Source organism: Mesoplodon mirus, assembly GCF_964341445.2.
Source record: "Mesoplodon mirus genome assembly, chromosome: 18".
Classification (NCBI taxonomy): domain Eukaryota; kingdom Metazoa; phylum Chordata; class Mammalia; order Artiodactyla; family Ziphiidae; genus Mesoplodon; species Mesoplodon mirus.
This window is the reverse complement of record NC_138994.1, coordinates 54009887-54037365: the sequence shown is the minus strand read 5'-3', so window position 1 is coordinate 54037365 and position 27479 is coordinate 54009887. Positions and strand designations below refer to the sequence as shown.

The 27479-nt window shown below is 49.6% G+C and overlaps 3 protein-coding genes across 6 annotated transcripts; 2 read left to right on the top strand and 1 right to left on the bottom strand.

Moving 5' to 3' along the window:
• Positions 1-4: 4 nt before the first annotated feature.
• Positions 5-9754, top strand: TNFAIP1 (TNF alpha induced protein 1). 2 transcript variants are annotated; one of them, XM_082604831.1, is made up of 8 exons: positions 5-139; positions 506-849; positions 3155-3472; positions 4046-4215; positions 4646-4735; positions 4818-4870; positions 5683-5878; positions 7025-9754. In XM_082604831.1, exons 3-8 carry the CDS (start codon positions 3268-3270, stop codon positions 7259-7261), a joined length of 951 nt encoding a protein of 316 aa, XP_082460957.1. In that variant the 5' UTR covers positions 5-139; positions 506-849; positions 3155-3267; the 3' UTR covers positions 7262-9754. The 2 variants fall into 2 exon arrangements, with proteins under 2 accessions (XP_082460957.1, XP_082460956.1); XM_082604830.1 differs by lacking the exon at positions 506-849.
• A 176-nt stretch (positions 9755-9930) lies between these two features.
• POLDIP2 (DNA polymerase delta interacting protein 2) lies at positions 9931-22333 on the bottom strand. Of its 2 annotated transcripts, XM_082604828.1 has the most exons (11): positions 22108-22333; positions 20709-20790; positions 15944-16041; positions 15148-15244; positions 14904-14979; positions 14557-14664; positions 13961-14097; positions 13120-13146; positions 12785-12910; positions 11490-11569; positions 9931-10965 (listed from the first exon to the last, which is right to left on the bottom strand). In XM_082604828.1, exons 1-11 carry the CDS (start codon positions 22266-22268, stop codon positions 10851-10853), a joined length of 1107 nt encoding a protein of 368 aa, XP_082460954.1. In that variant the 5' UTR covers positions 22269-22333; the 3' UTR covers positions 9931-10850. The 2 variants fall into 2 exon arrangements, with proteins under 2 accessions (XP_082460954.1, XP_082460955.1); XM_082604829.1 differs by lacking the exon at positions 12785-12910.
• A 107-nt stretch (positions 22334-22440) lies between these two features.
• Positions 22441-27479, top strand: VMA12 (vacuolar ATPase assembly factor VMA12). 2 transcript variants are annotated; one of them, XM_082603376.1, is made up of 6 exons: positions 22441-22677; positions 24440-24513; positions 24838-24927; positions 25434-25476; positions 25689-25801; positions 26103-27479. In XM_082603376.1, exons 1-6 carry the CDS (start codon positions 22467-22469, stop codon positions 26193-26195), a joined length of 624 nt encoding a protein of 207 aa, XP_082459502.1. In that variant the 5' UTR covers positions 22441-22466; the 3' UTR covers positions 26196-27479. The 2 variants fall into 2 exon arrangements, with proteins under 2 accessions (XP_082459502.1, XP_082459501.1); XM_082603375.1 differs by having other exon boundaries at positions 26100-27479.

Sequence of the window (27479 nt, the reverse complement as noted above, 5' to 3'; positions counted from 1 at the left end):
CCGCTGGCTTGGGGCGGAGTCCGCGCGTAGAGGATGGGAGTTTAAGGCCCGGGTTTGCTGGAGGGCAGGCGGCCACAGTCTAGGGGCGGCACGGTGTCGACTTGCAACCCAGCTGAGAGGAGAGGCGCCACCTGGGAGGGTGAGAGCCGAGCCGGCCCATGCCCTAGGGGAAGGGATGGACGGGTCCTGGGCTGAGCAAAGAGAGTCCCTCCCAGTCCTGGGGAAAAGGCGTGGGACGGCGAAGGGAGGTGGAGAGCTGAAATCCTCCCCTGGGGGTGGGTGTCAGAACCGGTCTCGGTTTCTCGATAGTAGGGAGGGGTACGGGCTGGGGAAGACTCTACACTGGCCACGGAGAGGTTGGGTCTCGATGAATTTCCTCAGGCCCTTTGGATAAAGCATAAGATTTACACCTTGGGTTTCTGCTAGATCCGCCCTTTCTAGCCAAGATCGGCTCCTCCCCTCGCCATCCCCAGTATGACGAATTTCTGGGACCTTCTTTCCTTAGGACCCCACCTTGTAACACCGCCGTGGTTGTTTGTCCTTTATTCGTCTTGGGTTGCCATTCGCTTCGCCGAGTGTGACACGGATACGCCCCTAGCATCCCCAAATATCCACACACAAAGTCCGGAAGGAAGAGCATTGAGGCTCTCAGTGGAAACTTCATTCTCACCGGAGTTACTTTCTGGGGCGTCACCTGCCACAGGATTCCTGGAACCCATTGGCCTGGGCGGAATCTGAGCCGGTGGAATCTGAGCTGACGTCATCCAGGGGCTCAAAGCAATTGCTTTGTTGGAAAAGAATAGATTAGCTTGGATTTGTCTTCCTCTATTGGCAGCTGCCTAGCCTTTAGTGAGCTCCTTTTCTCTGATCCTGGGGAAATTGGGCTAGACACAAAATACATAGGGAATTTGTTAAAACCTGTTAAGGGGTGGATTTATTCCTTTGGGGTGGGCAGAGGAAGGTAAGGTGACCTCATACTATTCAAGTTGACTTACCGATTGGGCAATCTGCTGGTGGGGGCTCATCTCCTCCTGTACATGACAAGCCACCAAAGGAATTCAGTATTTCATACAGCACCTGCCCTGGGCCTCCCTCGGACATTCCTCCCAGGGACCTACCTAAATCTTTTCGGGGACAATTGCAGTCTAACAAACTGACAAATACTTTTAAATGTGCATAGCATTGTGGTAAGCACTGTTTGGAGAGTGGAGCAGTAAACGTGGGAAAACCAGTGCACTTCTGGGTTACACTTAAAAGAGAGAACGGGGTAAACTTCTGCAAGTTGTGATGATGAAATGAGGTCATTTCGCTTTTCTTCTGATTTCATTACCAGCACTGCAGTCCAAGCCTTCATCATCTCTTGCCTAGACTACTGCTTCCTCCGGTCTTCCCACTTGGTCTCTTGCACCCTTGCGGTCCATTCTCTACACAGTAGCCAGAGTGATCTCAGATCATATCACTCCCCTGCTCTGAACCCTACAATCGATTCCCATTGCAATTAGTATAAAATCCAAACTCTTCAGTATGATCCGGCCCCTGCCTTCCCTGAGTTTACATCCAGCCAACTTCCCCCTACTTTCTATGCACCAGCCATCTTGGCCTTATTTCTGTTCCTAAAATTTGTGTCTGACTGAGGAACTTGGCACTTACTCTTCCATCTGTCTGGAATGCTCTTAGAGCTCAGCTGGAAAGTCACCTTCCCAAAGAGGCTTTCCCTGGCTCCCCATCTAAATTAGTACCTCTTCCTAGTCACTCTCTCTGTTTTATTATCTTTATTATTACATTTCTCACCTTCTGGAATTGCCTGCTTATTTATTCATTTTCTTGTTTGTTGTCTTCCCACTAGAATGTAAGCTCCACGAGGCTGACTTGTTTGTTCTCTTCTGTATCCCCAGCACCTGGCACAAAGCAGGGGCACGATAAATGCTAACGCTTATTATTTTTTTTCTTGTTAACTGACATTATCATGCTTCTTTGAACTCCTTGAAGTCAAGGACAATATCTTTTCATCTCTTTATCCCTCCTGCTTAACTTGGTAGGTACTCAATATTGTTTTATTGCCAAATGAATTAAATGAGCTGATATATATTAAATGCCTAGAATAGTACCTGGAACATAATAAACATGCAAAAAATGTTTGCTTTTTGTTTTCGTTCAGTGAATGAATTTTAGTGATTCTTTAGAAAGCCAAAACACGTATAGAACCTAGATCATAAGGGGTGATCTGGCTTTGCCCTCCTCTGCTTTGCTTGCTTCTCCCTCCTGTGAACTCCCGTCAGTGTTTCAGTTTCCAAATCACCTAATTGTTTTTAAATTTATCATCTGGTCTTTTTTGGCCCTTTCTCCCCATTGTTGGGCAGGAAGAGAGAAGGAGATAAGGCTGGACCCGTTCTCAGGAAAAAGAAGCAAAAATAGCCATCCTGTAGTTGTTCTATCCTGAAAAATGGTGACAATTTCAGGAACTTGGGACAGGGCTGATGCCAAAAAAGGGGGAGGTCAGGAAACCTTGGCTGGAGCTAGGGTAACCTCTGCCAGGAATACAGGCAGGCTTCCTCCAGCCTGGCTCAATCCATGTTCTCCTGAAGCTGCTGTACTTGCCTTCCTGAAGCCAGACTCTGGGTGGTGCTCAAAGGAAGCACTGGTGCAGGCTGCTCCTGAGCCTGGAATCGTTAGAAAGGAAGTGCATCCTGTCCCTCAGACTCCTGGGAAACTCCTAGGCTGGCTGGATTCCCAGTAGGTTTGGCCGGAAATCTTGGATCCTGGGAACACTGAGAAGAAAACAACTGGAATCTGACTGGTGGATCCCCAGGGTGAGGACTTCTGCTCTGCCCAGTCTGTTCCTGGAGCTGCCTTTGATTAGCTCCAAGAGTTTACTTGGTCTCCTTGCCATCCAGGGCTGGGCCAAGTCTCAGGGAGACTGGTGAGGTGACCAGCATCGGGTTCTGGGAGACTGTGCTCCCAGACCTGGGTCCTGGTACCATGAAGAACAGCAGGAATGTCTTTTTTGCCATTGCCTAGGGCTTTAGCCTCGCCAGGGAGACTTGGGTTCATTAGGAGAGAATGACTGGATGGTCAGTGTTTCTCTTCCTGTTCCCTCCTGGCTGAGGGCTCTCCTCTGCTGACTCCTGTCTTCTCTCCCATCTCCTGCTCACAGCGCTGAGAGTATGAGGCTCTGGCCTCCACTGGCCACTCACTCGTGACCCTTCCACCACGGCGGGGCCTTCCAAGCCGACCTCCTGCCGTGTGGTGATCTACCTGCAGCGGGAGATGTCGGGGGATACCTGTCTGTGCCCAGCGTCAGGGGCCAAACCCAAGCTAAGCGGCTTCAAGGGAGGAGGCTTGGGCAACAAATACGTCCAGCTCAATGTGGGTGGTTCCCTGTACTACACCACCGTGCGGGCGCTAACCCGGCATGACACCATGCTCAAGGCCATGTTCAGTGGGCGCATGGAGGTGCTGACCGACAAAGAAGGTGAGGTGCTGGGGCTTGTTGGGTGGAGTGGGGAAGTTAGGAGAAGTTCCTGAGGAAGTGATTTCAGGGCATGGCTCAAGCCTGGCAGATCTGGAATCTAGATTCATTTTTCCTGTTCACCTAGTGCAGGACTCCTTCACCTGGAGTTCTTAGTAGAGCTTCAGAATTCTTTGAAATTATGCATAGAATGTTGTGTATTTACATATTTTCCAGGGAGAAGATCCATACTTTTAAAATATTCACATATTTTATGGCCAGGGCCAGGTGTTTCTGTGTTGTCGGGAGGTGGGTCTGAGCACTCCTGAGCTTAGACAAACTCTGTGGGCCTCCACAGAGCCTGGAGGGCCTGTGTCTCCCACGGTATTTGCCAGTTCTTGGCTTCAGGGAGGAGGGGTGAAAGGCAGCCATGGACTTAACAGCCGGAGGTTCTGTTCCCACTCCCGTCACCCAGTGCTGTGGGCTCTGTGCTCCTTATCACCTGCCACCAGGCTCGTCAGGTGGCCTTTGCCTGCTACCTGCTCTGAGGTACCTGGAGGCAAACAGTAACCCTCTGGGGCCTGTCTGAATCCCTAGGCTGGATCCTCATAGACCGATGTGGAAAGCACTTTGGCACCATTTTGAATTACCTCCGAGATGACACCATCATCCTCCCTCAAAACCGGCAAGAAATCAAGGAACTGATGGCTGAAGCAAAATATTACCTCATTCAGGGGCTGGTGAACATGTGCCAGACTGCCCTGCAGGTACGGAGGCAGAGTTGGGCAGGTTGTGAGGTCGGGATGGGCCCCCTCCTTCACGGAGGTAGGGTCCAGTTCCTGGAAGGCTACGTGGCAGGTACGATTGATGAGTCCAAACCTAGTTAGACACACCAGCTGTTGCCCAGGCCAAGCAAGCTGGCAGCCGGTCGGTTTATAAGGTGACGGACTCAGGCGGTGTGAGTAGACAGTGCTTCTAGTTTATCCGCCTAGATAATCTGGATTTTAGGTTTCTGGGAATGGGGGTCTGCTTGCCAGCTGGCAGTTCTATTGCCAGGGGCCTCCTGTCTCTATCTGATGCCTCCTCAACAAGTAGGGGGTGGCCATGGCAGAGGGGCTCTGACGGCTCCTGGGGAAAGCCTGGCTAAGCCTGGCAAACAGAAGATCCCAAAAAGATTCTTGGCTGTGTGTCACCCAGGACAAGAAGGACTCCTACCAGCCTGTGTGCAACGTCCCCGTCATCACATCCCTGAAGGAAGAGGAGAGGCTCATCGAATCCTCCACCAAGGTACTGGGACCTCCGAGGGATCGCCGAGGGCCGCGGGCTGGGGGTGTCAGGCCCCTGGCCTTCATGCTCTCTTCCTTCACAGCCCGTGGTGAAGCTGCTATACAACAGAAGCAACAACAAGTATTCCTACACCAGGTAGGTGGGGCACCTGCTGAGGGGTGGGGTGCGCTGCCCAGGGAAGGGCCACAGAAGCAGCGGGGAGGGCTGAGCAGACAGAAATCGGGCAGCAGACCCAAGGGAGGCCACCTGCACGCCTGGCACAGTTGGCGTGAGTGTGGGTCTCGGGAAGAGAACACAGTAGGAGGGAAATCAGAGCCGAGGCATTTGGAACTCAGTGTGGGGCCCTGGCTGGGATGTAGATGGGACTGAACATGTAACAGCCTCTTAACATGTGTCATGTCAGGCAGCGGGCCAGGTGTTTTCCCTGCATTCTCTATGGGCTGGAGGAAGGCTGGGAAGCCAAGGGGCTGGGACTCCTCCTCAGGCAGCCCTCGCTCTTCATAGCTGGGCCAGTGTCCCCCTTGTCCCCCAGTGGCCTCTCAACAGGCCATAGTTAAGTATATGCAGGACGCTGCAGGCTTGGAGACCCAAACCCTCTCAGGGACTCCCCGTGGGCAGACATATTGCCAGCGTCACCCCCCACAGCCAGGGAAGGGGTCCTTCTGCTGAGATGGCAGCGAGCCTCCTTCCTTCCAGCCTGGTGAGAGGAAACCTCCCTCCCTCAGTCCTCTCTGCTTTAACTTAAAACCAACTCACCTCCTTTTCCTCACAGGCCCCCAAACGCGAAGGGGGCCCCATGACCCTTTCTCTCGCTGTCCCTCTGGCATCTTGACTCTTCCTCGTTTCATGAGCACCACAGTGGAAGGGAGGAGAGATCCCGGCCAGCACCGGCCCCTGTGCTGGGACCTCCCTCACTCCCAGGCCCCGGGCCCTCACTCGTTTTTCAGCAACTCCGATGACCACCTGCTGAAAAACATCGAGCTGTTCGACAAGCTCTCCCTGCGCTTCAACGGCCGTGTGCTCTTCATCAAGGATGTCATCGGCGACGAGATCTGCTGCTGGTCCTTCTACGGGCAGGGTCGGAAGCTGGCGGAGGTGTGCTGCACCTCCATCGTGTACGCCACCGAGAAGAAGCAGACCAAGGTATGGGGCTTCTGCCTGCATGAGTGGGGCTGAACCTTTCGCCACCGGGCATACATTTTGCTGTCTTTCCCAAACTTGCCGTGATGGTGCTGCTCAAGGACAAAAGCCAATGCGTGGGGTTTAGGGAATGGTATAGAACTCTGCTTTGGTCAGCTGAGAGGCAGGGCTGTTGACCAGCAGGGAACAGCCTGGTGCCATGGGAAGGACTGGGTCTTTGGAGTTGGCCCAATTCAGATCTGAAATCTGGGCCCACCATTTATCCGTTTTCTGACTTTGGATAAGCCATGTAAACCATCTGGGCCTCAGTTTCCTCATTAGAAATCTGAGAATGATAGTGTGAATTTAACAGATCTGTTATGAAAATGAGACAGTTCTTAGGAGAAGCAGTGCAGGGCAGTAGAAAGAGCTGTTCAGATCTCCTCTGGCCCCCGCTGGTTGGGTGTTTCTGGTCAATCAGCTTAGCCTCTGCAGTGACAACGCAATGCCAGGCACGTGTAAGAGATTTGATAGGAGATAGCTCCCTCTCTTTGCCCCCGCTGCAAGCAGATGGTGCCTCCCTGGAGAATAGCTGTGCACCCGCCCCCCGCCACCAGCATGTTTTGGAAACAGCAGAGCATTGCTGGGGTGGAAGGGTAGCTCATCTGGGGGAGGGCTGTGTGCACGTGAAGGCCTCAGAGCAGCCAAGCTTTTATTTTTCGTTCACTGTGCGTCAGGCTCTCTGCTAAGCATTTTGCATCTTTCATGTAATGTTCACAACAACTCACTGAGGTAGATGTTAACATGTGGAAACTGAGGCACAGCAAGGTTAAGTCCAAGGCCCCACAGCTAATAAGCAGGGGAGCTGTATTTGTACCTAGGCCTGAAGACAGAGGCAAGGCCATAACCTCTACACACACTAGTCCATTGGTCTGGGATTGGGTGAGGCAGGGGGAGGGTGCTAGCGTTCCACGTCTCTGTGTCCGTAGAGTCCGTCTCCTCACGCCTCCTTCAGAAGACGACCCCCACCCTCCCTCTTGAGATAGAAAGTCATGTCTCTTGAGAGAGTTCTGGAGGCCTTATGGAGTCAGCACAGGGCCAAGGGCCCTGACATGCTGCTCCCTCTTTGGGGTAAAACCTCATTCGGTCCTCTCGTCCCCCTTGCCCCAGGTGGAATTCCCAGAAGCCCGAATCTATGAGGAGACACTCAACGTTCTACTCTACGAGACCCCCCGAGTCCCTGACAACTCCCTATTGGAGGCCACAAGCCGGAACCGCAGTCAGGCGTCCCCCAGTGAAGATGAGGAAACCTTTGAACTGCGGGACCGTGTCCGCCGCATCCACGTCAAGCGCTATAGCACTTATGATGACCGGCAGCTTGGCCACCAGTCTGCCCATCGCGACTGACAAGACCCTCCTGGAGTCAGGGCACGAGATACCCTGTCTCCTCTCTTGTGGGACCCCGCCCCATTGGCCACCCCACGCTGCTGCTGCCTGGGGTCTCTGCTCCAGCACCCAGAGGCATGACAGGCCCTGCCTGGGAGGTCAGAGGGCCTGAGCAGGGGAGGGGCTGCGTTTCTTTTCCCAGCTCCCTGAGCACTTCAGGATGACTGAGTCCCAGCCCCTTTGCTCAGCATCTCCCTTTCTGCCACAGGGAGCCGCTGCCGCCCCTGGGCTGAATGGACTGACCTGCCCACCCCCCTGCCAAGAGCATTCCCCTTGGCCCTTCGCTGAGCACCCCTTTGCTCTGCTGAAGGGCTACTTTAGGCCTCGGGGAGGCCCATGGGGAATGGGTTCGCTCTGTGGGGAAGGTGGCTTCTGGTGCTGTGGAGGCCCAATTTCTTACAGAAGGTGGGGCTTCTTTTTTCCTAAGGTGTTTAAGCACAGGTTTAATGAGTTTAGTTTTTAAAAAATAATCTAGGAAATGACTAGTTTTAAGTCTAATAATGAGGAGACTGGGTGTTTCTGCTCCAGGGTTTCAAGACCGTGGGTAAAACAGAACCCTTGGCCCTTCTGATGCCTTTGGGATCTGTTTCTGTAAAGCACTTTGTACTTTTATTCAGGAGATTTGTCTCCTGCCCTGACCCGCGTCATCCTTCTCTGATCCTAACCCCCTTTTCCCTGTAGAATCAATCTGCGGGAGGGGAAAGAAGCAATAAAAAAAAAACTGACCATCTTTGGCTTTGCCAAACTGGCCAAGCCGCTGGCCCAGAGAGCGCTGAGGGGGTAAGGATGTGTGAGTTAGGACCTATGGTCCTAATAACACCCCTGTAAGAAAGGATACTTTACCCCTACATCTTAGGGTCACGTACTAACTTCTAGAGTCTTACATGATTGCTGTCTTTGATTCTCTTGCCCTCGGCTCCAAGGCATGCTGTCCTCACTTACTCTAAACCCAAAGAGCCATCACGGGGGCCAGGAGCTGCTTGCAGCCAGGAGCATGAGCTGCAGCAGGAAGGCTGCGGAGCCCGTGGGCACCACACCTGCCTGCCCATCAGCTGAGGACAGCAAACGCAGAGCCCCACGTTCCTGGAGGCCCTGTGCAGAGGCGGCTGTGCTTGGCCATACATCTCCCTGCCCTGCATCCATGCTATTGGTTTTGTGTCCTGGCTGGGGAATGGTGGTTCTGCCCAGTGGTGAGTCCCTGAACACAGGATAATGTGAGTAGCCTAAGAGCCTTGAAAGGTTCTTCATTTTTCTTGTTGGGTACTTGGCTGTGGAGATGCAAGCACTGGCTCTTGGGCAAGGGTGCAAGTTCTTCTTCAGGGCTTTGGTATTCATTCACTTCTGTTTGGCTTGGCCCTTAGGAGGCTGCTTATCCGAATTCTTTTCCAAAAGAATGCCGCCAGTGAGGGAGCTGTTCAGCCAGCCTAACAAAGCAGCATAGCACTTAGCAGTACCCACTCAGTCAGGAAGGGACATAGCTTATCAAGTTCATGTCTCTTGACTACTCTTACTACAGCTAGGTGGCTCTTCACGGCTGACCCCATGAGCCTATGGGCAAATGCCAGGCCAGGGTTAGCAGACACTCACAAGGACCTGAAATGACATGGTGGGGCAGGGGAAAGGTGACTTTAATCAAGCGCTTTTCACTTGTCGCAGTCTTGAATGTATAAAGACTTCCAGGTGAGGCACCTTGGTGATCAGCCACAAACGGTTCTTCCAGCCTTCACTGGAGTAACAAGATGAAAACAAATCCATTTCTTTGACTGGATTCTGGCTTTGGCTTTGTGGCTTTCCCACAGCGACTGGAATGCTTCTGCTTGAGGCCCCTGGTCTGTTTCCTCAGCTGCCTTCCTGAAGCCCTTTAATACTCAAAGTCCCAGCTCCCTACTGAGGCATTTTAATGCTTGTCCTTTGACCTCCCCAGCCCCTGTAGCCTCTCTTTACTGCTTTGACATTCAGATCCTCAACTGTCTCAGTGGTGAGTAGTCTTTCTGGGACTCTGGGCACTTATGTCGTCCAACTGAAAATATCTCTTTGGTCTTTAAATATTGAATACTAACATTGAACTCACTGAAGTAATCTTAGCTTTTAAAATCAGACTGTGGTGTAAGGGTTTGGGGTATTTTCTTTGAGTTTCCCAGCCCCACTTAGAAAGCAGCTCTTGGCTGTGTGAATTTTTCAACTCTGAGCAGCCCAGGGGAATGTAAACAAAAAGTGTGGATGAAGGTCAAACCTTCTTGTCAGTTTCTGAGAAAACTGGAAGCCTGCTGTTAACTACACGGACCAGGATTAGGTCCTAATCACTCTGTTACCTGACCAAGTTCTCCTTAAAGGATGGCACACGTCCTGACATGAGAGAACTTCTCCTTTATCATGTAACTACAATTCTTTGTTGCTCAGCGTAGGTGATGGAAAAAAAAACACTAATTTCTAATAAAACTGTGTTACACTGCAGTGGTACAGAGCTGTGCTTACAGTGAGTATAGCTTGGTCAGCTCGCTGCTGTGGACATCATAATTGTATTTCTGTTCACCACCTGACCTTATGTTCTCACTGGGTCCTATGCCCCATTGCACTCAGTTGCCCTGCAACCCAGGCTCCCCCTGGTGGAGGATTAAGGACAACACTAATAAGGGTTGGAACTGAAATTTAATATTAATTCAAGAAAACGACCTCTGTAACAATCACTACAGTAGTGAGGGAGCAGGAATCCTAAGAATCAGGGCAAAAATGCAGCACATTTTATCTCTGGCTCTTGGAGATCTGTGAGAAGCTCAGAAACTAGACTGGCTTCGTCACTGTCCATACCTAACACTCCTCGGCTGAGTTTCTGCAGTTGCGATCTGGAGGCTTGACAGACCTGTGCTGGCAAGCCCATTGCTCCGGAAAACCTGACAGGCTTGCCTCACTTCTCCCCCAGGCCCACGGAGGCCAGAAATGCCAATAGTTGGCCGGCACGAAGAGCCGAGCCACTTCTTTGATCCTGACGCTGGCCTCCCGCTCTGCACTTGGCAGAGGGTAAAGAGAACAAGAGTCCAGTCCAGCCCCCACCTCACTGGCTGAGTGACCTGGGAGACATCGGCCAACCCCCAGCCTCAGGAAGGAGACAGATACTCTAGTTGAAGGGACAGCTTCCTGGAAGGGCAGTAAGGACAGCAACCAAGGGCCCCTGCGACCCTGGGGGCAGAAATGGCAAGGGGGGCCAAGCGTGCACTGGTTTATTGACCAAACCTCACATTCTAAACAGCTTGTGTGACAGGCTAGGAAACTCCTCCAGACCTATGGCAGCTGAACACACAGAGTTCCTGATGGAAAGGTTTACTGGAACACAGCGTAGGCAGGGCTTACGGGGAAGGCCACCCTTGGAGGAGTCCTACGTGGGTCTTCTGGAGAAAACAGTTATACTCCACCCGCCAAAGTAAGAACCCCACAATCAAACGGTGCAAACAATTAAGAGACCCACTGTGGCCCATGACAGAGTTCTGCAGCAATTGTGGGATGTGAGCTGTTCTTTGGGGTCTGAGCCTGGGTGCTTAGGGCCTCAGCTGGCCTACCAGTGAAGGCCTGAAGGTGGTGTCTTCTCATCTTTATTGCTTTCAAGGGAGAAGGGAGGGATCCGGACATCGAAGTGGGAACCATCAGGCCTCTCGAAGCGGAATGTGCCCCTGTGAGAGAAACTGGTTTAGAGGGAGTGAGGGCTGAAACCTGGAGAGCCCTGTGTCCTCAGCACCAGAATGAGGCAGGATAAGACAGGCCTGGGCTCTCTTCTGCCTGGCTCATGCCAGGACAACACTGATCAGAGACCCAAGAGCCTATCCTGGCCCTACGTGAGAAGAAGAAACGAAGCTCTCCTGAATCTGGCCCTTAGACGCACCCTGCATAAGCTACCCAACTATACTTTCAGGTTAAGGAGTGAAACACCAGGGAAAAAACCCGACTACATGGGCAACTCAGTGCAGCATCAAAGTCACCAGACCTCTTTGACCTAAGTCCTCATTCCACAAAATCACAGGGAACTGGAAAACAGTCATAAATCAGACAAGACCCACACAGCAATGAACAGCGGATAAGGCTCCACCTCAGGACTTCACTTGGTCCAGAGTTAACTGCAAGCTCTAAGCTCTCACTTTTTCTGACCCGCAGTGTCCGTGGACTTGAGCTGCCCCTGCCCCAGCATGTGCTTACTCACCACATGTGCCCACTGGAAGCTTGCAGGGAGACGTGGCTGCTGTACTGGAATGCGGGCTGCTCCTTGGATAACACTGGTTCCTGTGAGGGTTCAGGCAAAATAGGTCAGGCCAGACAAGCTCCCTGTACCCCGGGGCCACGTGCTGACTGCCAGTCCAGGCTGGTTGCTCCCTCATGCCTCCCACCATAACGGCCGACCAGCACCTTCCACAGCACAGCCATTGACCTGGGCCTTTTATTCTGACCCTGGGAAAGATAATCTCAGGCTGAATGGCTGAGGTTACAGGCAAAGATGCTAAGCTCAGGATCTACTCTGTAAATACCCTGTCCAGCATCCATTCACTAAGTACCTAAGTGCCAGGAGCCACATTGTGCTCAGCAAACTTCTGCTAACTTAAGTCTGCTGGTAATCATAAGGTAATAGGTGTGAGCCTAAGACACGGAGATTTTGGTTAACTTGCCCGAAGTTATGCAGTAAATAAACAACACAGTGGGCATTTGAAAACAGACTAACTCCAAAGCCCTGTTCTTTCTATCCCATGCTGCTTCCCCAACTCCCTGCTAACATGGATAGATGCCTGTTGAATGTGGTCCTCTCTCATGACTTGATTTCTCAGGAGACTGGGTAGGGTAACGCAGGAATTGCAAAATCACATCTCTTCAAGGACTAGCAGAGGATGAACACGTGTAAAGAGGCAGAGGAAGGACGACCGGGAATGGTGGCAGGTCCATGCCCCACCCAAGGGCATCCCAATAGATTTTTAAAAAGGCTGGCAACCACAAGCTTTGATGGCAGACTCACTTGGATTCAAACCCAGGCCCTGCCTCTACTAGCTACAGGACCATGGGCTAGTTAAACAACAGTCTCAGTCTCAGTCTCTTCATCTGTGAAATGCATTATAAGAAAACCGATCTCGGGCTTCCCTGGTGGCGCAGTGGTTGAGAGTCCGCCAGCCGATGCAGGGGACATGGGTTCGTGCCCCGGTCCGGGAAGATCCCATATGCCACGGAGCGGCTGGGCCCGTGAGCCCTGGCCGCTGAGCCTGCGCGTCCGGAGCCTGTGCTCCGCAACGGGAGAGGCCACAACAGTGAGAGGCCTGCGTACCGCAAAAAAAAAAAAAAAAAAAAAGAAAGAAAACCGATCTCACGGGTGAGGTTTCTCACCCCAAACAGCCCTAAGCTTTCACACACTGAGCCTCTGTCCCTAACCACAGAGAAGGAGGAAACCATGCACTAAGCTCCTAGGCCTGCTGGGCAGGACTAGAAACTGAGCATTATTGGCCCAAAGATGCTCACCCTGCCCACCACCCCTCGGCCCCGCACTGTCTCCAAGGTGCCGGATAGACTGAATATCCTCCAGTGTCGCTCCCGGAGCTGTACTACGTCACTGTCGAGGTTCTCCAAGCGGATGCAGTAACGCCACTGCGGGGGTAGGGGAGAGAGTTCACATCTGAGAAGGAATAGACCCTGGGCCAGCTTCCTTGGAATTCTAGGAGAGCAAAGGGCAACAAAGACCGACACCAGCACTGCACCATCTCACCTCCCGCCCCCAGAGGTAAACCTGCCCACCTCCCAACCTGCGCCCACAGGTACACCTCCTGAGCTCCCCTCCTCCCGAGGGAGACACTCACCCAGTAGACGTGGGAATTCTGGGCTTCCTGGGGGAAAAAACACAAAGAATTTCAGGCCCAGAGGGCAGGAACAAGTCTATTCCAATCAACATCTCTCCAAGGGAGTGGATGTATTCCAGGTACGTTGCAAAGACAGAGCAAAGCCACAGGTATCTGTGGGTTGATGATGTCTCAACTATGGCGAACAAGCCCAGAGGGAGGCAGCCTCCCTTGGGTCCATCCCTGGCGCCCTTCCTCTTCATCCTATCAAGATCACAAACAGAGCTGGATGCCAACAAAAACCAGCCCTGGGGCTCTTCCCTTTCTCACAACCCTCCCTGTCTTCCCCCACATTACTGCTGGTCCAAGCTGCTGTCCTCCTCCTCGGCCTTTCCATATCCCAACCTTATTTCAATACTTGGAATGCTGTATGTTGGCCTCCCGCCACCACCATGAGCTCCTGAAAGGCAGGGCACAGGGTCTCATTTATATTTGTATCCCCAGGACCTAGCTTACGGCCAAGGAAGAAATAGCTCAATAAATGCATAAAAAGTGGGAAGATGAGCCTACACTGATTTAAGCAAGTATGTGTATATTCTTCACAGACATGGCTCCCTTTGAGCCGGAAGAGAAGGAAGAGTCAGCCAGGAGGCCTCCTTCCTGGGATCTGAGTTTCCTTGCTCTAGGTCTTGGTGTCAGCTGTTGCCAAGAGGCTGCTCAACCCCAATCAATACATGCAGCACTTGAAAGCAGAACCACAGGCACATGGTTTAAATTTGGAACCCACACCAGCAGTCACTGGGGACACCACACAGAACCTGGGGGCCTAGCCCTGAGGGGAGGTCCCAGGCTGGGCACATACCCTCATGCCCATGTAGAAGGGGATGACGGTGACACGGATGTTCTCGGTTGTTTCCCGGTGGACGTCGGAGAGCTCCAGCCAGGGGTGATTCTTCTCTTGCCAGGCCCGTAGCGTCTCCCGAGCTGCAAAAGGGGGTGCTGGGGCAAGAGATCGACTGGTTAGTCCAGGCCAGCATCCAGGGCGTTACACCCTGCCCAACCACTCCTCCTAGAAAACCCTTCCCAGTGGTGGCCCAGGTAAACAAGACACCCAAACATAAGCAAAAGCACAGGCTGGGAGAACGCACAGAACTGCCTACCAAGAATAAGGCCTGAGGAGGTATGTGACGCCAGAGGAAGAGCAGTGGACTGGGAGTTAGGAGCCCTGGTTTTCAGACCTCACTCTGCTACTACCCACTACCTAGCAACCTTGAGTCCCTTCTCATCATCCCTGAGCCTGTTTCCATATCTGTGAGGAGGAGATAATAGCCATCTACGTGACAAGTCTAATGGGAGATTAAATAAGATTGTAGAAATAGAGCTTTGAAATTGCTTCTGGGATATTCTCTTTGAAGAAAGAGCCCTCCCACTCCACCTTCCCTCTATGATAGAGGTTACCTTTTGTCTGGTCATATAGAAGAAATCTTTCAAAGAGCTCGTGCTGGATGGGAACCTGATCAGTGGAGGTGTAGGGGAGGATGTCTTCATGGCTGACATAATCCAGGCCTGGCAGAGAGACAGAGACAAAGAGACAGTGAAACTCACAGAGGAGGGGGGGAGGAATGGGGCTGAAAAGAAACACAATTCCTGGCCTTATGGCAGGGTGGGACGACCCTGGCACCACTGCTCTCAGCACCTATACTCCCTCCCAGCAGATTAGACAGCAGAAAGGCCTCAGAATCCTCTCCCTGAGACACACCAGACCCCCTTCATCGACAGGCACCACTCAGATGCTCCTTACTCACCTGGGATGGCATAGAGGGCCCGGCTGTCATCATGGTTAGCCAAGAAAGTCACAGCTTCTGTCTGAGATCTCTGAGACTAAGGCAAGAAGCGAGTCAGAGATTTTCTCGGTCACTATCCAGTCCTGAGGACTTAGGGCCCAGTGCTGATCTGGGCCTGTCTGACCCCTCTCCTTTGTAGTCCCCATCACGGTTCGGGGCTTTCCCATGGAAGGGAACCCCAGGCGCAACCATCTTGCTTACTTACTATATGTGGACAGTCTCGGGCATCAATCAGCACCTGATAGTAAGTGTGAGTTTTGCCTTTCACCTCCTTCGAGCCGTGGCCGGCAGGGTTCTCTGCTCTATGGGGCAGGAGAAGAAGCCCAAGATCAACCCCAGAGAAACGGAAGCAGTGCCTGCCCCAGCTCCCTACCACCCCCTCACCTAAACAGACCGGTGCCCGAGCTGAAGGAGCTTAGCACCAGCTGGGTAGCTGTGCAGCACACCCTGGCCCAGCATTCCTCAGTCAGGGGCAAGCAACAGAGTGTGGTGTAGAGTCATTATTTGTCTTACTCTCTGGATGCCTCTTAGAAGAAAAGGGCCAAGCTGAGAAAATCAAACGGCTGCCTTAGTCCCTGGAGCCCAGAGCACCCCACTCTTCTCACATCCCAGGGGCTGTCTGTGATCATTTAGTGGAGCTGGGCCTTTTCTTTTTTAATATACTCTCGTGATGATTAGAGATTAAGGGAAAGATTCTAACTGAACATCAAGAAATCAAGAAGCCTAGTCCCCCAGATGCCCTCTGGGGTACTTATAATGCAAACTGAGAATGCCTTGGGAGAGCACCTTGGGGAGACCTAAAGGGACCCCCTAGCTTAAGACTGTCCCTGGCACTCAGCACTTTTGTCTCCATGGGTATTAGTGCCAAGGGAGTGTTCTGGGACCGCTCCTAAGGCCCAGAAGGATGCTGCCTTCAGGGCTGGGACCCCAATTATGTATGTCTGCCATGAGTCAGGCCTCCTCCTGAGGATACTGTGAAGCACAATGATAGGGAAACTTACTTTTCTGGAGCTACAGAAGCCACATCCCGGTCATACAGTCTGGCCTGCCAGGGAAACAGGACAACACCTCGGTAGCCAAAAACACTGTGAAGGAAAAGCTGGGAGAAAAGAGAGGCCTCAGTCAGTCTGCAGTCCAGCAGGTCCATCCAGGTGGGGCCCCGACCACTGAGTGGCACAGGTGGTGGCGACTCCAGCACAAGGTCTTGCTACTCTTTCCCTTGAACTCTGTGACGCACCCAGACCAACTCTGGAACATGCTCACTGCCTCTTTACCTGGCTGACTTCTACTTATCCTTTTTTTTTTAATTTATTTATTTGAACTCTGTGATGCACCCAGACTAACTCTGGAACATGCTCACTGCCTCTTTACCTGGCTGACTTCTACTTATCCTTTTTTTTTTAAATTTATTTATTTGAACTCTGTGATGCACCCAGACCAACTCTGGAACATGCTCACTGCCTCTTTACCTGGCTGACTTCTACTTATCCTTTTTTTTTTTAATTTATTTATTTGAACTCTGTGATGCACCCAGACTAACTCTGGAACATGCTCACTGCCTCTTTACCTGGCTGACTTCTACTTATCCTTTTTTTTTTTTAATTTATTTATTTGAACTCTGTGATGCACCCAGACCAACTCTGGAACATGCTCACTGCCTCTTTACCTGGCTGACTTCTACTTATCCTTTTTTTTTAAATTTATTTATTTGAACTCTGTGACGCACCCAGACCAACTCTGGAACATGCTCACTGCCTCTTTACCTGGCTGACTTCTACTTATCCTTTTTTTTTTAATTTATTTATTTGAACTCTGTGATGCACCCAGACCAACTCTGGAACATGCTCACTGCCTCTTTACCTGGCTGACTTCTACTTATCCTTTTTTTTTAAAATTTATTTATTTGAACTCTGTGAGGCACCCAGACCAACTCTGGAACATGCTCACTGCCTCTTTTCCTGGCTGACTTCTACTTATCCTTTTTTTTTTAATTTATTTATTTGAACTCTGTGACGCACCCAGACCAACTCTGGAACATGCTCACTGCCTCTTTACCTGGCTGACTTCTACTTATCCTTTTTTTTTTAATTTATTTATTTGAACTCTGTGACGCACCCAGACCAACTCTGGAACATGCTCACTGCCTCTTTACCTGGCTGACTTCTACTTATCCTTTTTTTTTAAAATTTATTTATTTGAACTCTGTGACGCACCCAGACCAACTCTGGAACATGCTCACTGCCTCTTTACCTGGCTGACTTCTACTTATCCTTTTTTTTTTAATTTATTTATTTGAACTCTGTGATGCACCCAGACCAACTCTGGAACATGCTCACTGCCTCTTTACCTGGCTGACTTCTACTTATCCTTTTTTTTAAAAATTTATTTATTTGAACTCTGTGACGCACCCAGACCAACTCTGGAACATGCTCACTGCCTCTTTACCTGGCTGACTTCTACTTATCCTTTTTTTTTTAATTTATTTATTTGAACTCTGTGATGCACCCAGACCAACTCTGGAACATGCTCACTGCCTCTTTACCTGGCTGACTTCTACTTATCCTTTTTTTTTTAATTTATTTATTTGAACTCTGTGATGCACCCAGACCAACTCTGGAACATGCTCACTGCCTCTTTACCTGGCTGACTTCTACTTATCCTTTTTTTTAAAATTTATTTATTTGAACTCTGTGACGCACCCAGACCAACTCTGGAACATGCTCACTGCCTCTTTACCTGGCTGACTTCTACTTATCCTTTTTTTTTTAAATTTATTTATTTGAACTCTGTGACGCACCCAGACCAACTCTGGAACATGCTCACTGCCTCTTTACCTGGCTGACTTCTACTTATCCTTTTTTTTTAAAATTTATTTATTTGAACTCTGTGACGCACCCAGACCAACTCTGGAACATGCTCACTGCCTCTTTACCTGGCTGACTTCTACTTATCCTTTTTTTTTTAAATTTATTTATTTGAACTCTGTGATGCACCCAGACCAACTCTGGAACATGCTTACTGCCTCTTTACCTGGCTGACTTCTACTTATCCTTTTTTTTTTAATTTATTTATTTGAACTCTGTGATGCACCCAGACCAACTCTGGAACATGCTTACTGCCTCTTTACCTAGCTGACTTCTACTTATCCTTTTTTTTTTAAATTTATTTATTTGAACTCTGTGATGCACCCAGACCAACTCTGGAACATGCTTACTGCCTCTTTACCTGGCTGACTTCTACTTATCCTTTTTTTTTTTAATTTATTTATTTGAACTCTGTGATGCACCCAGACCAACTCTGGAACATGCTTACTGCCTCTTTACCTGGCTGACTTCTACTTATCCTTTTTTTTTTTAATTTATTTATTTGAACTCTGTGATGCACCCAGACCAACTCTGGAACATGCTCACTGCCTCTTTACCTGGCTGACTTCTACTTATCCTTTTTTTTTTTAATTTATTTATTTGAACTCTGTGATGCACCCAGACCAACTCTGGAACATGCTTACTGCCTCTTTACCTGGCTGACTTCTACTTATCCTTTTTTTTTTAAATTTATTTATTTGAACTCTGTGATGCACCCAGACCAACTCTGGAACATGCTTACTGCCTCTTTACCTGGCTGACTTCTACTTATCCTTTTTTTTTTAAATTTATTTATTTGAACTCTGTGATGCACCCAGACCAACTCTGGAACATGCTTACTGCCTCTTTACCTGGCTGACTTCTACTTATCCTTTTTTTTTTAAATTTATTTATTTGAACTCTGTGATGCACCCAGACCAACTCTGGAACATGCTTACTGCCTCTTTACCTGGCTGACTTCTACTTATCCTTTTTTTTTTAAATTTATTTATTTGAACTCTGTGATGCACCCAGACCAACTCTGGAACATGCTCACTGCCTCTTTACCTGGCTGACTTCTACTTATCCTTTTTTTTTTTAATTTATTTATTTGAACTCTGTGATGCACCCAGACCAACTCTGGAACATGCTCACTGCCTCTTTACCTGGCTGACTTCTACTTATCCTTTTTTTTTTAAATTTATTTATTTGAACTCTGTGATGCACCCAGACCAACTCTGGAACATGCTCACTGCCTCTTTACCTGGCTGACTTCTACTTATCCTTTTTTTTTTAAATTTATTTATTTGAACTCTGTGATGCACCCAGACCAACTCTGGAACATGCTCACTGCCTCTTTACCTGGCTGACTTCTACTTATCCTTTTTTTTTTTTAATTTATTTATTTGAACTCTGTGATGCACCCAGACCAACTCTGGAACATGCTTACTGCCTCTTTACCTGGCTGACTTCTACTTATCCTTTTTTTTTAAATTTATTTATTTGAACTCTGTGATGCACCCAGACCAACTCTGGAACATGCTCACTGCCTCTTTACCTGGCTGACTTCTACTTATCCTTTTTTTTAAAATTTATTTATTTGAACTCTGTGATGCACCCAGACCAACTCTGGAACATGCTTACTGCCTCTTTACCTGGCTGACTTCTACTTATCCTTTTTTTTTTTAAATTTATTTATTTGAACTCTGTGATGCACCCAGACCAACTCTGGAACATGCTTACTGCCTCTTTACCTGGCTGACTTCTACTTATCCTTTTTTTTTTAAATTTATTTATTTGAACTCTGTGATGCACCCAGACCAACTCTGGAACATGCTTACTGCCTCTTTACCTGGCTGACTTCTACTTATCCTTTTTTTTTTTAATTTATTTATTTGAACTCTGTGATGCACCCAGACCAACTCTGGAACATGCTTACTGCCTCTTTACCTGGCTGACTTCTACTTATCCTTTTTTTTTTTTAATTTATTTATTTTGGGCTGCATTGGGTCTTTGTTGCTGTGCACGGGCTTTGGGGGCTACTCTTCGTTGCGGTGCGTGGGCTTCTCATTGCGGTGGCTTCTCTTGTTGTGGAGCACGGGCTCTACAGCACAGGCTCAGTAGTTGTGGCGCACGGGCTTAGTTGCTCTGCGGCATGTGGGATCTTCCTGGCCGAGGGCTCAAACCCGTGTCCCCTGCATTGGCAGGCAGATTCTTAACCACTGCGCCACCAGGGAAGCCCCTACTCATCCTTTAGGCCATAGCTGAGGCCTCTAGGAAGCCTTCCCTCACCTCCCCTCCAGTTAGCACACTGTACAGCCGTTGACCGTTTGCATACTGTAATTCCCTTCTAGACTGTCAGCTCCATGAAGGCATTCCTTTCTGATTTAACACCAATGCATAAAGCTTAGTACACTGTAGGCATACGGAAAAAAAAAAAAAGTTGAACAAGCAAAAAGTCCTCCTTACCTACAAGGAGCCTAAATCTATCTCAGTGGATCTGGCACAAAGCTGACACAGAAAAAGAGCCTCACACCCAGAGCTTACTTCACTGCAATCAGTTCAACTATGACAAAGCATCAGAAAGCAGGTTTGCTTTTCTGAAAGCTCCCTCCACTGGCTTCCTACCAGCCACTATGTTAGATGACTCTTCAGCAACAGGACTCTCTCCTCAGTACAGTCCAAACCATCTCTGTCCACACTAACTTGGAAACAGAACCCAATTACGCATGAAATGTATTCAAATCCAGGAAAACAGAAAACCCGTCTTAAAAAAAAACAAAAAAAACAAAAAACACTTGATTCTGTTCCGGCACCAAACACCAAGGCAGAAAACCATAACTTTCAGGCCTGTGACCAAATCTGACCCTTTCAGAAGCAGACCACACAGTGAAAATGAAAGATGACGCAGCCCAGCACTCACCTGCCCAGTCTCATATTTTCCGTTCTGTTTTGGCACCTCAAACACACCAACTGTCTCCAAAACTTTGCCCTCTGGTCGGTTTCTGATTAGGAAGGAAAAGAACAAGCAACTGAACAGCTAAGTGAAGGGTACTAATCCATCAGTAAAAGCTACTAGGATACTGAGGGCCAGGGCAATGACAGCAGAAAAGGGGAGCAGCAGTGGGGCCAGCTGAAGCAGGTAAGAGTCCTGCGAAGCCACCACTCTACAGAGATTCTGCCTTTCCTCCTTTGAGGCCAGCCACAGAGGCCTGCATAAGATCTGACTGCTCCCAGATCACTTTCTTCTCTCTTGACTCTCAGCATTCCTCATATCATGCCCTCAGACCCTGCTTAATTGTATCCCTTGCCTCCATTCCTTCCCTGACCCACCCTCCTGAACTCCCTCAGCATTTTAACTGCCCTTTCCACCTTGCATTTCAGTTGTGTCCCTCTCTTATCTCCATTAGAGACTGCAAGTTCTTTGGGAGCAATGCCTGTGTCTGATTAGCCTGTGCTCCCTCTCAAAGCCTAGTGTATAAACGGTGCTCAAAAAATACTTATTTTGTGTTATAATTCCATGTCCATCTCCCCCTCTAAACTGCAGTCCTCACCCCTGCACTATACCTAGTATTATTCTCTCAATCTAGTTTTTGTTCAGATTTAATCAGTTTTCACAGGAGCCTTAAATTGGAAATAGTTATCATCTCTCCCCAGTGTCCGTGTCTAATCTCACCCACTAAAAGGTCAACTCTTACAGTGGTCTCTCCGGACAGGGCTGCTCCTTCTAGGGGTCCTTCAAAGCACTGTTTTCTTACTATTTTGGAGATGTGAACTTTATGCTTCCCGCCACTTGATTCACCCGCCCCAATTTGATCTGCCTGGCCCATCCCTAGAGACATGCTCACACCATCCCCATGGCCTCATACCCTCTTCCCCAAGTCACATACAGAGAAAGTGTGTCCCCAAGGTCACATTGAAACCTGGGACCAACGCAGGGCGCAGATTCGAGTCCTGTTTCCCACTTCTAGCATCTTTCTGTGGGAGGCCTTGGCCCAGTCACGGGCTGGGGGAAAGCCCTAGCACTTAAAGGGCTGCCCACTAACAGCGGCGCTCGGATTCCCGCATTCGCGGAAGTAAGATTCGCTCCGGGAGGGTTACTAGTTCCCCCTCAGAGCCAGCCCTGCACAACCCAGGGCTCTGGGCCGCGCTCCCTTGTCCGCTCCTGGCACGCGTCGCGGGCAGCGCAGTCGGCTCCCGGGCGGAACCCTCTCCCGGGTCGAACTCCAATCACCCCCAGCCGGCCGGGTTCCCTGGCCTCCCCTCTGGCCCGGGACACGCTCCCTGGGCTCCGGGCTCGGCCCCCGTGCTTCGTCCCTCACCGGGACGAGAGGTGCCTCCGCGTCGTCGTGGTCGCCACTGGTGGGAAGGTCCCAGCTCCACCCGCCGCACAGAGCGGCCTCGGCCCTCGGGCCCCGGTCAGGGACCGGGACCACCAGCGACTGCCCACGGTCAGGGCCCGCCGGGCCACACAGCCCGCCATGTCCCGCCCGAGTACCCGCTGGGCTGCTGACACGGCCCGACCCGCCGCCGGGCGGCGTTCCGCCCCCGCCCCACACTGCCCCGCGCCGCTTCCCCGCCCCCTTGGCCCTCTGCCCCGCCCCGCGAGCTTCGCGCTACTTCCGGCACAGGCGGACGGAAGTCCCGGCCCGGGGTCACCTGACCTTAAAGTCGGCTAGTCATGGCGTCTTGCTTGTTAGTAGGCGAGCGACTTGTACGTGCTTTGGCCCCCAGCGGGGAGCTGGAGCCAGAGCAGCTGCCCGGGAAGCTGCGGGCAGAGCTTGAGGCCGTGCTAGGGAAGAAGCACAAGGGCGGCAATTGCCCGGCTGGCCCCGCTCGCCTGGTTCCTTTCCGCCTGATCCGGGACCTGCATCAGTACCTGAGAGAAAGGGGTGAGCCCCAGTCTCCAGTCCAGAGTCGCCTCCTTTTTCCCAGAGTTTAGTCTCTCCTGAGGTCTTTTTTCCTACCTCTAGCATTTTTATGAGGGATGTATCTGTTGCGGAACCAAACTCGCGGCTTGCGTTACTCCCAGCAAAGCCAATCTATTGAGGCAGGGTTGTGGTGAAGGAAAGTACAGTGTTCAGTGCAGGGTGCCAAGAACGGGAGTGGGAGACAAGCCTCAGATCCATTTCAGCTTGGTCTTTGAGTTAAGGGGTTTTCGTTTAAGGGAGAAGAACAAAGAGGCTGGGAATAATCACTGTCATGTGACATTTCCTAATTGTCGTTTTGCGAGTCAGGATGTCTCTGATTTAGGATTCTCAGGCCAGGTGGTCCATGGCTCCGGCGTCTGTTAGCTTACCTTGCCCTGGAGAAACAACCTGAGTTTGCAGGTTAATGATGATATCTATAACTGCACTTTTAGTACATTAGAGATGTTATCAGCAATAGCAGTTTTAGTCATCTGACTCTGGTTCATTAGTATTGTTAGCAAAGGATTGAGGTTAGAGGGGGACAAGAAAGGGAATAAAGTTTTGGATAGAGAGATTAATTATAAACTCAGCAAGGGAACTCAGTTTTAGGGGGACTGGATTTCAAATCCATCACTCTCCTTCACCCATGGAATGATCATCTGGCCAACCCAAGAGTCACCTCATAAACCCTGGGGAACCCACTCCCTTCATAATTTCCATGGGAATTCTTCGTGGATGACAAAATTTACTTGTGCAGTTTCTGTTCTCCTGAGTCTCCTCTTTACTTCCAGGCCCACTGAGGCCCACCTGACCCTTGAGGAAGTCCAAGTTCTAACCCAATACCACTGCACAGGTTCAGTTTCTTTCTTTTAAGCCACACTAAAAAACAACTTAGCATAGTGAGCTTGCCCTGTTTGGGAATCTGGATTTCTTAGCAAGAGTGCCAAATCTGATGGGTTTTTTGTTTGTTTGTTTTGTTTTGTTTTGGCTGCGCCGCTCAGCTTGTGGGATCTTAGCTCCCCAACCAGGGATTGAACCCGGGCCCTCAGCAGTGAAAGTGCAGAGTCCTAACCACTGGACCACCAGGGAATTCCCGGATGGGATTTTTTTGTTTGTTTTTGTTTTTAGGTATAGGATGATGGAAAAGTGTGTTGAAAGATCTGAACTGGGAGTAGCATCTGAGTTCTCGTCCTAACTCTGCTGTTAACTCTTCTTGGAGACGTCATGTCTCTTCCTTGGGCCTCAGTTCCCTGAACATGTAAAGGGGGGCAGTGAGACTAACTGACATGTTAGGTCTTTTGCCGGAATTAGCAGCCTACCCAGAAGTGTGAAGGGTAGATTCTTCAATTACTGAAACTAAACAGGACCTTAGAGACCATCTAGTACAGTGTCCTGTGAGTATTTGCCACCACTGCGCCTTAAACCTATTTAGGGCAAGTTCTGTTGTGGCCACAGAAATTACCTAACTTAAAGGCAAATATAAATGGCTTACATGTCATTGGCTGTGACATTGGTAGGGTAATAGCGAGCCAACAATTAAAGTCAGTATGTAGCACTAGGAGATACTTATGTGGGATTGTCCTAGTTTCTTCCCAGTTGAAAATGATCCTGGAGATGAATTGGTATAGGCGTGGCCATGTTTTATTTTGGTAGAAAGAACTGAAGAGCTAGACCCTTCTCTGATGTTAATCCTTCAACCTCAGCTCTATGCATCATTATGTTGGTGGAAATCTCTTCTTCCTAGGTTCCAAACTATACCTTCATGAGCTCCTAGAAGGCAGTGAAATCTATCTCCCAGAGGTTGTGAAGCCTCCTCGGGTATGTAAGGGATATATTTGTGAGAGTGGGTGTTGGTTGAGTTGGGTTTACTCATGATACATCCAAATTTATGAACCAACATTTGGGCTCAAAAATTTGTCTTTTAAATCCTTGATTGCTGGGGTGAGGGAACCAGATATTGTCCTCCTAGTCTGACAGCTTGGAAAACTGAAATTAAAAAAAAAAAAAAAAAGTTTCCAAAGCACAGGAGGCAGAACTGGTACGTGGGTCTTCTTAGTACTTTGTCCCCTGAAACTAGTGATTGTGACATGCTTTCTAGCAAGCTGGGAATATCATTCTTCTCATTTGATTTTTCTGCCTCAGAACCCAGAGCTAGTTGCCCGTCTGGAGAAGATTAAGATACAGCTGGCCAATGAGGAATATAAGCGGATCACCCGCAACGTCACCTGTCAGGTAAGGGCCCGCTCTTCAATACATGGACTGTGTAGCCCCTGAAAGCAGGGCCCTGCTCTGGGAAGAGGTACAAATGAAAGAAGCAACATGGAAACTTGGTTTGTATACTATTAAGGGACCGTAGAAGCTCTGTGCTGCGTACAAGCCAAATACAATTCCCAACTCATTTACTGAGACTCTGGGCTCAGATGGTGACTGAGTTTTAAAGGTTGTAGAGGGTGGGGATGAGCCTGGAGCCATTCTTCTGACAGGGCTCCGTCCTATTCTCTGTATGCTCCTGCCCCGGAGCAGGAGAGGGGTACATGGGTACTGGGAACCTATGCCTCTTCTCTGAAATGCTTGACCTGTGGTCCAGAGAAGAATCCAACTGGTCCCAGACAAAATCCACGGAGAAGGCAGAACTAATGTGTTGGGTAATAAAGAGGGCTGAGCCCAGACTGACAAATGAATACTTGCTGGGCTGTCTCTGAGCTGCTTCCATTCTGAAATCCTTTGCTTTTTCCCAGGATTCAAGGCATGGTGGAACCCTCAGTGACCTGGGAAAGCAAGGTGAGGTACTAGGAAATCAGGCTGCTAAAGCCTCTCCCTGGGACCGGTCAGTCATGGCCCTCCTTCCCACTCCAGTGCTCTGGGTTTAAGCCTGAGCTATTCAGGCTTGCTGTTGGAGGGAAACCCAGCTGAGGGGGGAGGCAGCCATGAGATAAAAGGGCCTCTTGGAGGATGCTGACCTAATGGTTTCTTCCCTGGGCTCCTCCCCAAAGTGAGGTCAGTGAAGGCTCTGGTCATCACCATCTTTAACTTCATTGTCACGGTGGCAGCTACCTTCGTCTGCACTTACCTTGGAAGCCAGTATATCTTCACAGAAATGACCTCGGTGAGTAGGTACTGGTCAGGGCAGGGTGCCCCAGGTGGGAGTGTTAGTGGGAAAGGGAGGACATATGTGAAAATGCCTTGAACAGGTTAGGTATTTATGTGATAAACAAGGGGGACATTAGATCTATCCAACAGTCATAGGGGTAGGTAATAACCTCAAGAGAATCCAGATCTTCTTTTCTTCCCTTCCCCCCAACTTATGGGCTGGGTTGAGGTCCTCTCCATCCTTATTAGGTGCTAGAGGCTGCAGAGCTGGAAGCTGGCCTGCATCCCCTAAGCCTGGTTCTCCCACTTCCCAGCAGGTACTGGCAGCATTGATCGTGGCCTCTGTGGTGGGTCTGGCTGAGCTGTACATCATGGTGCGGGTGATGGAAGGTGAGCTGGGAGAGCTGTAACCGTGCTTCATCATCAAAGTCTGGAGACTCCAGGCTCCCAGCTGCCAATCACTGATTCTCAGTCAACCCATCAGGCTCTTTGTACTCAGCTCCGGTTAGTCAGAGGGCCGAGCCAAGACCACCTGCTGTTCCTGCAGGGAGCCCCATCCTCTGTCACTCTGTCAATTTACAGAGTGGGCAGTAGAGGAGACTCAGACAACGCCTGGAAAGAACTGGTCTGTCTGTACATTCGCCTGAACCCGGTGCCCATCTGCCTTCTACAGTCCATTCTGGGCATTGCTGGGGCTGGGTTTTTTTTCTTCCATTGGAAGTAAAGAGAATCCAGGCCTTTCCAGAAGTAGACCATACTGCCTTGAACTTGCCCAAGTGCAGAAATCAGTGGTCATCCTTGCTCCACACATCTTGATGCAGACCTGTAATTTAGATCAGAAGCCTCCAAGAAAGCAGAAGGATTCCCTTTCTTCAGTTTGTGCTGGAAGAGGAACCAATTAGAGGACATCAAATAAGAGAAAGCCGGGTGGTACAGGATAGTGGAATCAGAAGCAAGGCAGCTACGTTTTTGGAATCTTAGCTTCTGTCTTCGTCTTCTTCCTTGTGCTTGCCTTGCTCAGATTTTCTATATGCTTCTGCCCGTCTCCACCACTCACGAGCCCTCCTTAAACCTCCCACCTTTCTATCACCCTTTGCTCTGCTTCCAAAAATGAAAACAGTTCAGATGGCAAAACAGTATGTTTGCTTTTAATTGCAAAACCCCTTGTGCTTGTTTGTATTTGTGGGGGGAGTATGCCTACTGTGAATTGTGTCAACTAATAAAGGGAGACATTCTTGGTGGACAGGGGACTATTTTCAGATTTAACTATATGTATAATTATACACTTTATAGTATATATGTGTGTATATATTGTTATACATAAGCCTAATGTGGGTTATTTTATGTGGATTCTTAAACATGTTTGGGTAAATGCAAAACCATAGTATGTAAAAGTTCACAGTTGACTAATTGTTTTACATGATTGCTTTTTGTCTTCACAACAGTCCTGGAGGTTGGAAAAGGAAGTGGTTTTAGGCCCCTTTTCCAGAGGCAAAACTGAGGCTGAGAGCGGTCAAATGATCTACTTCGGTCCTTCCTCTGTTAAATGGAGCCAAAGACTCCTAGGTTGTCCTGAAGTCTCTATGTAATGTTAAACTTCTAAGAACTTAGATTAGTGGTGTATTGATAGAATCTGTATAAGACATTTAGAAATTATAGCACCATTATTATTTATCCAATAAATATTTATTGTA

Bases quoted from the DNA above. Each gene is read 5' to 3' on its own strand.
- TNFAIP1 (XM_082604830.1), top strand. From the start codon at position 3,268: ATGTCGGGGGATACCTGTCTGTGCCCAGCGTCAGGGGCCAAACCCAAG. The intron at 4,216-4,645 runs GTACGGAGGCAG...TGTGTCACCCAG, and splicing joins TGTGCCAGACTGCCCTGCAG to GACAAGAAGGACTCCTACCA. The intron at 4,736-4,817 runs GTACTGGGACCT...CTTCCTTCACAG, and splicing joins TCATCGAATCCTCCACCAAG to CCCGTGGTGAAGCTGCTATA.
- VMA12 (XM_082603375.1), top strand. From the start codon at position 22,467: ATGGCGTCTTGCTTGTTAGTAGGCGAGCGACTTGTACGTGCTTTGGCC. The intron at 24,514-24,837 runs GTATGTAAGGGA...TTTCTGCCTCAG, and splicing joins AGGTTGTGAAGCCTCCTCGG to AACCCAGAGCTAGTTGCCCG. The intron at 25,802-26,099 runs GTGAGTAGGTAC...CCCACTTCCCAG, and splicing joins TCTTCACAGAAATGACCTCG to CAGGTACTGGCAGCATTGAT.
- POLDIP2 (XM_082604828.1), bottom strand. From the start codon at position 22,268: ATGGCGGGCTGTGTGGCCCGGCGGGCCCTGACCGTGGGCAGTCGCTGG. The intron at 20,791-22,107 runs GTGAGGGACGAA...CTTCCTAATCAG, and splicing joins CGGAGGCACCTCTCGTCCCG to AAACCGACCAGAGGGCAAAG. The intron at 15,245-15,943 runs GTAAGTTTCCCT...CCTGCCCCATAG, and splicing joins GCTTCTGTAGCTCCAGAAAA to AGCAGAGAACCCTGCCGGCC.